Source organism: Lagenorhynchus albirostris, chromosome 18 (genome assembly GCF_949774975.1).
Source record: "Lagenorhynchus albirostris chromosome 18, mLagAlb1.1, whole genome shotgun sequence".
NCBI lineage: Eukaryota > Metazoa > Chordata > Mammalia > Artiodactyla > Delphinidae > Lagenorhynchus > Lagenorhynchus albirostris.
In genome coordinates, this window is record NC_083112.1 from 70,449,253 (window position 1) to 70,463,463 (window position 14,211).

Here is a 14,211-nt window from a genome sequence, read left to right on the forward strand (position 1 = left end):
CAGTGTTTTCAGATGGCTGACTCATCTTTCCTGTATCGCTTATGTTTCTGATAACTTTGACTTGTGTCCTTGTATGTGTTATAGAGTAATATGGTTCACTTTAAACTTTCTAATACACTGATTACTAGAAAACTTAATTTAAAACTCAAGTGTTCAAAGAACAGCTTTTGTTTTTACTTTTTTTAATAGGCAGAAACATGTGAGGGACCATAATTTCATTTGGCTTTGGTTGCCAGGCAGCTCTTGAGCCCAGAACTCAGCTGTGGCTATTGAATATGCCTCACAGAGTTGTCATACCCCTTCTCTTATCATTGTTCTTAATTATTTTTCCTTTGGTCCCAAGTTTTTATTCCAGTTTGTTTTCACCATTATTTTATTACATGTACTTCAGAAGCTGCCTCAGACCTCTTACGACAAGCAGTTTAGGATTATGAGTAAATAACTGTATATTTAAATACCTGCAGTCTGTCTCAGCAACTGTGATTTGTGTAACTTCAAGCATAACTAATGATAAGTTTCTTTGAATTTTCCTGCTGTACAAATAGAAAAAGTTTGAAAGCATAGAACTGCTTTGAAACACCTATTTATGTTTTGTAATTTATGCATTGATAATTTAATTTCATTTTTCTTTGCAGGGTGGGAAAGCAATTGAGTTTTGTATTGCTCGTTGGTGGGCAAGTCTTAGTGATGTCAATATTGATTATACCATTTCTTTTCATGGGATAGTATGTACTGCTCCTCAGTTAAACATTGTAAGTTCCACATTTCCATCATTTTTAATGTCAGTTATTTGTGTTATTGTGAAATAATTTCAATGGTTGGGTTTACATTTTAATGGGGAGATTATCTATGGTTCTGGAAATAACAATAGTCTTTGTTCATAGGTGCTTATAAACATTGTGTTTGACACATTTAGGTCCAAGTATTGTTTAAAAATGCAGTTTGTTTTCAGTAGAGTTTGAGAAACTAATTTGATAAATATCCTTTGTAGCATGCATCAGAAGGAATCAACCGTTTTGATGTTCAGTCCTCCTTGAAATATGAAGATCTGGCTCCCTGCATAACTTTGAAGAGCTGGGTCCAAACACTGCGGTATCTTCAATGTTTTGGGGCTGCAAATGTTGGGTATCAGTGTGATGGGGGTGGGGGGATGGGCGTCTCTTCACTCTTTGGAAAGGGTCTCTTTTATTTTTAATCATGTGAATGCTGGACGTGAAAATTCAGTTCATGACTTTCCAGCCCAGGGAACATGGTGGGTCTCTGAGAGGCAGCCGCAACAGCAGCTTCTGGCTTTAAGTAACATGTACCTAGAGCCCTTGCTGTGGCACCTGGCAGGACCCATCCCGTGATGAGGGCAGGGCTGTCTGCAGTCAGAGCCTGTCCTTCAGCACTCTGAGGAATTGTCACCTAGTCCCGGGATCTGATTCTGTTGAGACTGTCAGTTGATGGTTGAAAATGTTTTTATCATGAGAAGATTACCTTTGTAATACTGCAAAATTTAACTGTGTGCATTGCTATGGTTCAGTCAGTAAAGAATTATATAAGTTAATGATTAAAATATTACAAAATACATGGAAAAGGACAGCATCTAGGAATGCTCATTTGTCATTTATTGTGATACGTTATAGATTTTGCTGATTATAGTTTTCTCTCATTTCAATGAACTCTTATGCAATTGTCTGATTACAGCCCACTCAGTGCAAAAACAAAACCTTTAGGATCAAGGGATGTTTTGCCAAATAATCGTCAACTTTATGAGATGATCCTGACTTACAACTTTCATCAAGTAAGTGTTTGTGTAACCAAGTATACCCTTACAAAGAACTCTTGTGTTTTATGAATCATAAAATCAGAAATGGAAGGACAGTGTATTCAGAGTGTGTGTGTGTGTGTGTGTGTGTGTGTGTGTGTGAGAGAGAGAGAGACATACATGTATATGAAATAGAAACAAGTAATTAACCCTGGTTAATTTAGAATTATTCTTTGGGAAATTATGATATAGAACGATCTAAGTACCATTCAGATCTGTGAAGTCACAGATTCTAATTTAGTGGTGACCTGGCCTTTGAGCCTTAGTTTTTGTAATCACTGACACCTGCCTATTCTCTGATAACCTGTCCACTGGTTTGATGTCTTGTCAAAGCCAGATGCCTTCTGATTATGGAACCAGGCCTGATTGCTCTCTGTGAAGCAGGTGTTGGCACAGTGAGACATCAGAATAGCTCCTAGGTTGAATGGGTAGTAAAGGTAGTTAAGACGGGCATAAAAATCAGATCGAAGTTTATGGAGGATCAATAAGATTTTAGTAAAACTCTTACTGAAGCATAATATGAATTACTGTTGGGGAGATAATTGATTTCAGTGGGTTCTCTAATTTCAACTTTATAAAGAAATTTTTAGTTTTATTAAACAAACCAGTTAATTAGAGGTCCTGAAGATATAGGTATTGCTTTAGTAATGAATACAATTAGCTAGGTTTGTGTTTTTTAAACCTTGTAAGAGAAGTACCTTTTATTAGTCCCGAAATCCTGGATGTGTTCTGCATTTTTGAAATTGGTTACTGCAAGAAAATATTTTTAATACTTTAAATGTAAAAGTCTGATCAATAGCAACATTACAGGTCTACATTAGAAATCATATAAACCACATCAAATAATCATTCTTCCCCCCCCCCACAGCCCAAGAGTGGGGAAGTGACTCCAAGCTGCCCCCTGCTTTGTGAATTATTGTACGAATCAGAATTTGACAGCCAGCTGTGGATTATATTTGACCAGAACAAAAGACAGATGGGTTCCGGCGATGCTTACCCTCATCAGGTATGATTTTTAGAATTAACAGCTGTTTCTTGAGCTGATGAAGCCCGGATTCTTGCTCTGGTAACGTGCCTGCTTTTTAAACACCAGTGTGGTTGTGCGTTTAGTACTTGGACACACGGCTAGCAGCTCAGCTGTCTGTTGCAGGTCGGACCGTGACAGCTTTTCATCCCCATGGTTGGGCTGAATCCGGCTTCGGGGTAAAGGAGGGCCAGGAGGATGCTCACAGACGCTGGCCAGCAGAGCTTTTTATTTTTAGTACTTCTCCTTCCTACCCAGTGCTTGCTCCTATCTGCACGGTGAAAGCAAATCATCCAGGATATGTGAGCCCCTTGAAGTGATCCCAGGTCTGAACTGGATCCAGAGCACAATGACAGTGCCAAGTGTCTTCAGTTTATTAGAACTTTGAAATATGTTTCTTCTTGGTCAACTGTGTAGTGAGCACTTACTATATGCCAAGCACTGTGCCTGGCACTGTCATTTGGAAGGAAAAAAAATATTTTAATCATATAATTTATAGAAATCTTATCCCTGATTGAAAGACTGGGACAAAGAAATGAGCTATTTCCTGTAACCTTTATAATTTTATGCTAAATAATAAAAATAATTTACGCAGGGTTTTCAGTTAGTCATTCAAGGAATGGTTTCCTTTTTTTCCTCAAAGCCAGGCCCTGGCACGTCTCCTCAGTACAGACTGGGTTATTGCAGCCATTCCTTTTGTTGCTTTAAAAAATCTCAGAAGAAACTGCTGCTGCAGCATACAGCATTCCGTCCTCTTGAGCAGGTTGCCTGGATGGAGCGTGGCAGATCTGTACTCCTTTGTCCCCATTGGCTCCCTGTTTTTCCCATCTGCAATAAAGGGGGGTGGCATGGTGGTTATGATCTAAAGGTTACCAGTCATGTGCATACAAACACGTGTGTGTGTCTGTCTTAGATATTACACAGCACCTCAGTTTTGCTTATTCTTGGTGTCATTTTATCCGTGCCCGTGAAGACCCAGGAACTAGAAAATCATTGCCTTTTCCAGTCTTGAGCGGATGCTGATTCAGTTGGGCGCCTAGGAGTGGCCTGTTGTTGTGGGAGGGCTGAGGGCTGAGGGCTTGGCTGCCTTCAGCTCCCTTATCCTCTGCTCTGGACGTGACCTTGGCCAGCTCACTTTGACATCCAGTCGGGGCGTTGTGTGTGTGTCATGTGTGTGTCGTAACTTGCACTGTATCTCACATACTGTAAGCACTCTGTAAGTGGTAATTCTTAACTGTTTATCCTCTTACTGTAATTTTCGTTCATGTGGCTAAACCTTACTTTTCCCAAATGTTGTTTTTCTTTTGTAGTATTCTTTGAAACTGGAGAAAGGAGATTATACAGTTCGACTGCAGATTCGGCATGAGCAGATCAGTGATTTGGAACGTCTTAAAGATCTTCCATTTATTGTTTCTCATAGGCTGTCTAATACCTTGAGCTTAGATATTCATGAAAATCATAGTCTTGCACTTCTAGGAAAGAAGAAATCAAGTAACTTGACATTACCACCCAAATATAACCAGCCATTCTTTGTTACTTCCTTACCTGACGACAAGTAAGTGATAACATTGCTTAACACTCAACTATCCATCTTATACTCTGTAATCTTTAAATGCTAGTTTATAATATGAGGCTACACTTATACTGTGTTTTCATTTGCCATTTTAGACTAAGGTTATTTCTCCCTTTGGTTTTTGAAATCTTAGCTATGGAAATTATTTCAGAATGCAATTGTTTTGATGTTTTTCCTCCTAATTCACTTTGTGAAACTTTCTTTTTTGTTCCTTTTCTCTCCTCTTTTGAATCTTCTTCTTAGAATACCTAAAGGGGCAGGACCTGGATGCTACCTTGCAGGATCATTAACGTTGTCAAAGACTGAACTCGGAAAGAAAGCTGTAAGTACTAGGTTTTTTTACACTGAAAGTGCCTGTTCCAAAATTTCCATTTCCTTAAAAATGGAAATTAATTTACATTTCAGAATGAGTAAAAGAGAAGATCTCTCTGGAAAAAGAAATTTAATAGTTTTTTTCCCCCAAGTTGCTAGTAAAGGTCAATTAATATTTGGTTGTATTTTTATATATTTATTATTCTTTTTCCCAAGCCTAAGTACTTGGGCCTTGAACCTGTTCTGCCTTGCACAGCTAATATACTTGAACTTCCCGTGAAATATGTAGATCCAGATCAAACTTGGCTTAAGTGAATGGGATGTTTTTAAAATTAGAGAATTTATAGAGTTTTAACTAACGTAATATTGTGGATATAGGAATAAATCAGATCTTCTTGGGTGACTTCTAAAAACCAGTCAGGACAATTACTACTAATAAACAGTATTTTTTACTTGTACAGATCTTTCTCTTATTGGAATTTTGTGTAATTATCTACAAGGTAGTTATTTCTTTTGGCATTAAGGTTTATTTTATAATTTCAAAATTGTGCTTTTTGTTAAAAACATGTTTCTGGTTGTTATATTTTAGAGATAATTGTTATGGTTTGATAGTACCTGTTTTAGTTTTTCCATCTGTTTTCATTACAAATTTATTGTGAGAATAGTGTTTATATACATCTATCACCCTCTGTCATAATGTCATTTTAGCTCAATGCCAGTAAAAGTTGTCATTCTTATAGTTTTGCATTTCTCTTTAGCATTAGTTCTTACAAAGTAAGTCCACCACCTAACTCTGGAATTTATAAGTGCTGTTATCAAAATGAATAGAGCTCAAACATCTTAACAAGTATTCTCGTGTCTTACCACTGTTGAACCAAAGATGGTTTATTAGCTGTCATAGGAGCGTCATCACGTAGGACTTTTGTGCTTAGAACAAGTCGTTTGCCCTGATAGTTCTTGAGTCTCATTTCAGTCTGTACTATTTACTTATATGTACTTTAGTATAAGTTATAAGTACTTCAGTATAATATAGCCTTAGTAGAATGTGAAGTGAATCAGTAGTTACTGGAATTCATAGATGCACTGATTTAAGAAGTCCTGGTCTAGGTCCTTTTAAGTAGGTTTCATTTTCTGCTATGGGAAATATTGCTGCCTCTGCTATGGGGCTTCAACAGTGAGTCTTCTCATCCAGGTAACTTCTGAAGTGTCCACTGCCTGTGATGAGTAAGACAAGAAGAGCATTGTTATTAGAAGTATGCTTTTAGCAATTCAGAGATAGTGCTTCCTGGCTGCATTCTTTAAGAGGCAGTTGTGAAGTTAAGTTATAAACAGGTGGGATTGACTATAGTTATTACTTACCAGGGTAGATTTTCTTGAGAAAACCTAAAGCTACAGAGTTAATTGTAATTCCCAACACATAGTTTATTTCATCGGATCTCAGCCATGGTGCGTTTCTTGCGGTTCTGGCAGCTGCGAAGGTAACTGTTCCTCTTGCCCCTCTCTGACGTTCCCAGATTCCCTCGAACGATGCCGTTTCTGGCGCATGGGCGTGTGTGATCGTTGTGACAGCCTTGAAAATCTGACTTTGCGGACCGTCACCTAAATTTAATGTTTTTAGAACTGTTTGGATAACTAATGAATTTTGCTCTACAAACTTTTGAAATAAAAAGCTGAAAAACATTGACCCTTAGGAATAACACATTTGAGTGCATTTTTATTAAAAAAAAAAAATGAAAGTGGCAGTATTGCTTTCTTTAAAAACCTGCCATTTTGATGACAGACCTGACCCTTCTAAGTACTGTGACCCATACAGGTGGGACGGAAACTGGCAGAAAAATAGACAGAGGTGGTATCTCCATCCTGTGTAGATTACGCATGATTTCTTACAGAATGTTGTTCTAACTCCCAGGGGCAGTCTGCAGCAAAACGACAAGGAAAATTTAAAAAGGTACTGATTGTCAGTTCTTTAAAAAGATGTCTTAAAGCCTTATTTGCATATTAGTTAAACTTCTTTTTCTGTCACTATTATCTTTTTTTAAAAAATCTCTCCCTTAGTTTCCTTTCTTTCAGTTCTGCAGTATAGTGCTTTTAGCTTATCAGTGTTGACAAACTGCTTTCTTAAAGTTTTTTTTCCCTGCCATAAATTGCTTGAAGATCCCTGGTTTATATGTGTATAGAGAAAATTTTAATGCTATTCATTTCTTACTGCAGGTATGACCAAGTAATAATATTTGAACTTTGGCATATCTAAAATCCTATAGAAAGATGAATGATTTTTTTTAGCTATATATGACAAAACAATTATTTTTGAAGTCTAAAGTCATTCTTAAATTGGATGATTTGATTAATAATAAAATATTATTAAAATATTTAAAGTGAAGTTTTTTTCCCGCTCTTGCATCTTCTTTGTTCTGGAAAGGCAGAGATGAAAAGAGCAATGGGTGTAGCAGAAACAGAAATAAGGACTGTGGCCCCAAATTAAAACTTATACTAAGAGCAGGAGCAGGTTTTAAGACCGTAACTAGTAAATGATGTGACCAGCTTCTCTGCAACTTATTTGACAATCTCTGATTGACTGCTGGAGCCAAATTTAGTTTGAAAATCTGTACTTCAGGTCTAGTTTAGAGAAAGGGATACGTATTCGATGAGCTCTCTGGTGAGGACCTGCTGACATCATTCGTCATCGTAGTGATTTCTCTCCTGCGTGCAGCAAGCACTGTAGGGCAAGAATTAGTGTTTTAAGAAGAAACAAAAGAGAATTCAGTGTTTAATTCATAGTGATGTGAAACTGGGAGCCACCATTTTATAATAGATAAAATGTCTTTATTAAAATGACCTCTAAAATTCTATATGATTATGTAGTGGTAAAGACTTTGTTCAAACAAAATACACCACTGGGGGTTATCTTCCCAGGTAAAGGAATGTCGGCTTCTCTGTAGGCCGTATTTCTCAACTGAGCGTCTTTACCCATTTGAAGGCCATGTAAATTCATTTAATGGAATTTAACCAGCATTACAACAAAAACAGAAAATGTCAGTTCATCAGACTCATAAAACTGTAATTTCATTTTATGCACACATTATCTTTGATTCATTTTGAAAATAGCCTGAAAGCCGCTGCTTCAGAGAATGAGGAGCCCACTAGAAAGAAGGTGCGCGTCCCAAAGGCAGAGCTGGGGGTTCTCTTTCTGTTGTACTGTTTGGTGGATCTTCTGGAGTTTTGGTGCCTTTTGTTTGTATTAGATTATTTGAGATAGGAAACTATCAAATGAATAGGAACGTTATTGTTAATTGACGGTTAGTGAAGCTTCTAGAGCTGGGCATCTGGAGTCACTTCCTCCCATTTCTCCCCATCTTCAGTGTAAGTGCACGTGAAGCTCTTGTTTTAAAAATAATCATTATTATATATAGTTTTATAGTCACATTACAAAATATATAATTTATTGCCTGAACAAAATACCAACTTTGTATACATAATCCTCAATGGATTTGTCCTCTGGGTTTCAGTGACTTTTGAGTTGAATGTGTATGTTACCCTTTTTAAAGTTCATTGTAATATGAAAGAATATAGTTATTTTTAACATAAATAGCACTCAAATATGACATTAATTTTTTAAATAGCTATTTTCGTGTAAATGAATTAAAAATTTGAATTTATACTTTTTAATCATTTAAGAGCTAAGGGTATTATGTTTTGAACCGAAATTTAAATGGTGGTTTGTTAAATAGTTATTGGTTTGGCAGATAGATTTCATTTTCTAAATATCGTTCAATTCAATTCAAACACTGTTGAAATACTTTGTAATAATGGAGTGATTTTTTTCTTAAAAAATATGCTTACTGTTAAGTGTCTGCTATAGAAAGCTTATATCGTAGTATTTCTGCTCTGAAGATTCTTCTTTGACTGTCTTTTAAAATCATAAACAAGATTTCTTATGATTTAATGGTACAAAATCATTTCTGTTAAGTGGACCCTATGCTAAGCCCTTGAGAAGCTGAGTTGTAAAAATATTTACTGACAAAAAGAACAGATGACCATGATAAAATAACTGAAAAATAGGGCTTCCCTGGTGGCGCAGTGGTTGAGAGTCCACCTGCCGATGCAGGGGACACGGGTTCGTGCCCCAGTCCGGGAAGATCCCACATGCCGCGGAGCGCCTGGGCCCGTGAGCCATGGCCGCTGGGCCTGCGCGTCCAGAGCCTGTGCTCCGCAGGGGGAGAGGCCACAACAGTGAGAGGCCTGCGTATCGCAAAAATAAATAAATGAATAAATGAACGAATGAATGAAAAATAACTTCATTTCTCTTTTGGTTGGAGACTAAAACAACCATGTCCATAATATTTAGTAATAAGAAGTAGCTCTTGTCCTGAAGTATTTTATAGGATAATACTGGCCTTTATAATTACTAATTTGGTACAGATTTACTATATAAAATGATGATTACAAAATCTTGGTTCCCCCCCACCCCAAGGCCATTCATCGTTAACTTTCCCAGTCTCTTTTGCATTTTTAGTGATAGTTTATGGTTGCTATTATATATGGTTTCTCTCTATTTGCAGATCTTTGTTAGAGTTCATTGTTAATCATCGATGAAGTTTAATGGATTGTTCATTTTTAATTCAATTCTGTTTTCTCTCTTTACTAAAACATCTTAGCAAATGCCTTACCTCTGAGCCTCAGAGGAAGAATTGCCTCACAACAGAGAGACCTCGCCTCCTGAGGTTTGTCCCTCTCCCTGCTCAGGCGAGGAGGAGGGGACAGCAGTGGGGTGCACACACTGAATGCAGGTGCAGGCACATTCCAGCACACTGGGCGGTACAGGAGCCTGACTGCAAAGGGAGTAGGGCCCTATTAACAGTAAATGTTGGAGGCCACTTGCACCTTTAATTCTTAGGTGTGTTGTCTCTGCTAAACAGATGACACTGAAGTGGGCTGTTACTGTGAGAACTTGGTGGTCAGTTACCCACTCAAATGTTGCAGACCCTTTTAACTTGGCTTAAGCTCAGGGCAGTGTCCACCTAGCAGAGTAAACCTGGAGAAGGAGCGCAGGATGGGTGGCAGGGACTGGAAGGAAGCCTGCCCATGGGAGGGCTGTTTCCCCTTCCCAGGCTCACACTTCACTGAAGACCTTTGCTTGCAGACTTGCTCCCGGACCTCAAGGGGGAGTGGTGCTGAAATGGCTAAAAATGGCTTTCTGTGGTTCTCGTCCATCAGTGGTCTTCTGTGCTTTAAATGGGTTGTACTGAAATGGTGGTTACTATTTCATTAGAGCTCCTACAACAGTAGCTGCTTATATTTACTGTTATATCCCCAAATAAAGTTTAATTGTGAAAATTGTTAAAATGGACATATTTATGTAGTATTTACACCTCAGGGGAAGATGGGGCCAGTACTTGTTTGTGACTCAACCTGTGCAAAGTTTTTTCTGAAATTATGTGAATAGGGCCTTGACAACTTTGATAGTGTAATTTGTTCCAATTTTAGAAACTTTGTTAATTAAAACAAATACAAGATTTTAGTTTAGCAATGTTTTTAATGTAAACCTAAAGATAGAATTTTAGAAATTGTCTTAATAAATAATGATTTAATTAGGGACACCTAGTATTGTGCCAGGAACGGATCTAGCAACTATAACAGGTGATTTCATTTCCCAGATCCTGCATTACTTTTCACAAGACTCACGTGCTAATAAAATAGACACAAAAAGGTGTAGTTACACTTGCTCTCTTTAAAGCAAAGCTTCTCAAAAGGACCATCCATGCCTGTTTACTTCTCACCTCCCTCTCGGCCTTTACCCTCCACCCTCCGCCCCCCACCAGCCTCCCCTGCCACTCTTGCTCTGTCGGCGATCAGCAGCCACTGTGCTGTCAGGTTTGACAGTTACTTCTCCCGCCTGACGCCGCCTTTCAGCTAGCTGTCACTAGCCGCCCACGCTCGATCTTCGTGCTGGCTTTTCCCCGGGGCTGCCGTGACCTCAGACTCTCCCTCCACAGTGGAAAGCTTTGGACCATTCCTGGGCTTGCTCTTTTCCCCCTCCCCCACCCCTGCTGGTCTCATTCAGCCCCTCGTCTTAAATACCACCAGCAACCACCATCGGTCCTGCCTTCCCGGGACATCTCATGTCCCTTTATTGCTTCCTTTTCTATAGCCTGTCCTTTAGTTCCAGGCAGTGTCAGGACACCTGGGTCTGTGTCCCAACTTGTTTTCTCTTTTTCCACTTTGGCCTCTATCATCCATTCTCCACGTAGGTAGTATCAAGAGTTATTTAAAAAAAAAAAAACACCAAAAAACCAAAGTGTTTAAACAAAAAGCAAAAATCCTTAATCATGTCACTGCCTTGCATACAGCTCTTCCTGTGGCACCTAGAATAAAACCTGTATTTTTTTACCCGTACTCTGTCAGCCCTGCTTACGTACTGTGGCCGCTGCCCTTTCTCAGAACCTAACCCTGTGCTTGCTGCACACCCCCGCAGGTTTCTGCAGGTGCTCGTCTTGTCCCCGCACATCTATTCCTCTCCTCGTTTTGGTTATTCCGGTTCATTGACGTTTATTCCTTGAGATCACTGAGGCGCCATTAGAGTGTTTCCATGACCACTTTGTCTGCATGGGTCCCCCATTACCCACCAGTCACGCTCTATCCCCTTACTCTATTCTGTTGTCTTCGTATCACGTGTCGTTCCTGAAGTTGTTTATTTACCTACATGTTTGTTGGCTGTCTTCCCAGAGGGTGAAAGGCCCTTGTCTGCTTTGTCCCTCACCTCTTTGGAGCTATTACCTTGCACACCGCGGGAGCTCAGTAAGTCCTGTGGACTGAATGAAGAAAGAAATTTCTCTTTAAATTTAATTAGAAAAGCAGATCTTTTCTTTCTTTCTTTAAAATTTAATTATTTTCTCTTCTCAGATGTAAAATGTGAAAGCTCAGTACGTTTTTGTAGTCAGTCTGTCAAGTAAAACTAAGAATACCAAATAACACTTAAATGGAGAAAAGTTTGTTCTTATTTCCTTGTTTTAAAGGAGTTATTAGAAGCATTAGCTTTAAAGTTTGGGAGAAAATTACTTTGATCTCAGATTGGAACTTTAGATGTATTTTGGCCCTTAGAATCTGAAATACAGTGTAGTACCGCTCAAGTGCAGCTGATGTTACGTGCTGTTCGGCTATTGAAGATTTTTTTTTCTTTTTTGAAGATTTTTAAATAAGGAATATTAAGGATGTTAATCTAAGACTGTCTCTCCACGTTCATTTTTCACAGGATGTAATACCTGTTCATTACTACCTAATATCTCCACCAACAAAGACTAAGAATGGCAGCAAAGAGAAAGAAAAAGATTCAGAAAAAGAGAAAGATTTAAAAGAAGAGTTTACTGAAGCATTACGAGATCTTAAAATTCAGTGGATGACAAAGTAAGTTTTAAATGAGTTTTAATCCTCTAAGCGTTTACTTTTATTTTCCCAGTTACAACAATATTGTGTGTGTATGCAAAGGCTATGTATTCAGAAATGTTAACAGTGGATAGGACTGCAAGTGCTTTTAAATTTTCTTGTAATTATATTTAGTTTTTAATTCCCTTTTGTGATAAGAATTTTTAAAATTTTAATCCTTATTCTGATCTGCTCTTGGAAGAGAATTTTATTGGAAGGTACAAAAAAGAAAATAAATCACTTTTTGCCCCCTTTCCAAAGATAACCATTGTCCTGTTATTATTAGTTGTCTCTGTATTTATACATGTAGCAGGTGAGTGATACTGTGTCCTGGTTTTCCAGTTACTATTTGATTACGAGCAAATTTAAAACAAACCTTTTTAAACCTCTGGAAATGATCCTAAGGACATACAGCAAACGGAGAAACACCTATTTAAGAACATCTACAAAAGTTCAGTAAGAAAAGTGAGACTCTGGTATGTGAGCCAAGGTCACTCTCTTCCCACTCCCAGCTCAGTGAAGCGGAGCCTTCTCCAGACTGGCTGCAGCCAGGACCACAGGCTCCCCGTCCCCTTGGCTTGGAGGACTCTCCTGCTGGGAGGGGCAGGGGGTTGGCACATGTCGGCCGGCACCCCAGCCCCGCGGCCTGCTGCTGAGGCCAAGTTCTGAGTGAATTCCGTTGAGAGGCGGGGGCTCTCTCCTGCTCAGCCCCCACCGGCGACGCAGAGGGTCTGCCAGGTGGGCACTGCTGAGAACGCAGGCCCCGCCGTGGTTTCCCGCCAGGCGGGGCAAACCGCGGCCTCTGCTCTGCTGCTGTTCCTCCCACCATGGAGTCAGTAAGAACAGATGTAGTTTCTTCAGCTTCCCCAGCTGGGAACGTGGAACATCTGTCTCTTTGTTCATTCAAGACTTCAGATTCTTCCAAAACAGTGTAAATTTTCCTTCTTTGTAAGTCTTAGGCATTTCTAGATCTTTTAATCTTTCTTAACTGTTTTTGAATGTTTTTTTCCCTCCCGTTGATAAATCTAATTATAGATGGTATGTAGGAAAGCTGTCGATGCTTACTTTCATCTGACCATCTTACTGAACTCATAAATGAAATAATTTCCAGTTTGATTTTTTGTTTTGTTTTGTTTTCTCGGTAGCATATTTATACTGCCTGCAAATAAATACAGTCTTTGTCAGTAATTATATTTCAGATTGGTACCTTAGGTTATTGTCTGGAACTTCAAAACAATGTGAAGTAATAGGAAAGACAGAAATTATTTTCTTTCTAAAAGAACTGAAATAATGACTGTTTCTCTTTCTTACATATGTAGGCTGGATTCTAGTGACATTTATAATGAATTGAAGGAAACATACCCGAATTATCTCCCTCTGTACGTTGCACGACTTCATCAGTTGGATGCTGAAAAGGTTGGGCGTGTTCGATTTTACTCTGAGTCTCTTATTTTGTTTGCAGTATTAGATGAGGTTTGCCTTTGGAATAAGGGGGCAGTCTTTGTCTTCTCTTCTTGCCGACTGAAAACGTGTCACCTCAGATTGAATGCTCTGTTGAGCTATTTTCATTAAGCTGACTCAGGACTCACGTTTGGTCAGTGGGAGGAGAAGTAGATAGGAAACCCTCAGGGTGGCTTTTCTGACCTTGACCTGAAGAGCCGGGAGCAGAAGGCCGTGGCCGTGGCCTGCTGGAGTCCCAGGCGCCTGCAGCAAAAGCGGAGCTCCTCTGCACTACCTTGGCTAACTTCGTTTCTGATTTCTGAGAATTGGCTGTGTAGCTCCCAGCTGTCCTCAGTGGACCAGCTCTCACTGGGAGTCCTGGCTGTAGAAAGTGCTTGTGGCCATAACCAATCAAGAGTCACCAAGGGTTGAGTGTGAGCCCGCAGGCCCTGTGAGGAGCTGGACTGCTGAGGACGCCAGGACAGCCCGGGGCCCGTAGTGAGACTCTGTTGCTTCTGTTCCTGTTTACTCTCATTTCGGAGGTTTCAGTAATAAATTAGAATTTGTCTCATCAGCTGGTGCTTTTTTTTACTTCTGTTTTCATGTGCTGTGGGACTGGGGTAACATAGCTGA

General features: G+C 39.2%; 1 protein-coding gene across 8 annotated transcripts in view; it reads left to right on the plus strand.

The window, feature by feature from the left end:
• TPP2 (tripeptidyl peptidase 2) overlaps nucleotides 1-14,211 on the plus strand; it is a 68,119-nt gene that overhangs the window by 44,806 nt on the left and 9,102 nt on the right. For 7 of the 8 annotated variants that reach the window (XR_009536713.1, XM_060128955.1, XM_060128958.1 and 4 more), the window contains 9 exons: nucleotides 636-752; nucleotides 992-1,092; nucleotides 1,690-1,786; nucleotides 2,679-2,816; nucleotides 4,145-4,389; nucleotides 4,651-4,729; nucleotides 6,629-6,667; nucleotides 11,969-12,120; nucleotides 13,458-13,554. Coding sequence is in view for 7 of the 8 variants with exons in the window: in XM_060128955.1 (XP_059984938.1) it covers nucleotides 636-752; nucleotides 992-1,092; nucleotides 1,690-1,786; nucleotides 2,679-2,816; nucleotides 4,145-4,389; nucleotides 4,651-4,729; nucleotides 6,629-6,667; nucleotides 11,969-12,120; nucleotides 13,458-13,554 (1,065 nt within the window). In the remaining variant the exon portion in view is untranslated. The remainder of the gene's footprint in view (nucleotides 1-635; nucleotides 753-991; nucleotides 1,093-1,689; nucleotides 1,787-2,678; nucleotides 2,817-4,144; nucleotides 4,390-4,650; nucleotides 4,730-6,628; nucleotides 6,668-11,968; nucleotides 12,121-13,457; nucleotides 13,555-14,211) is intronic. The other variant, XM_060128954.1, reaches the window with a different exon arrangement.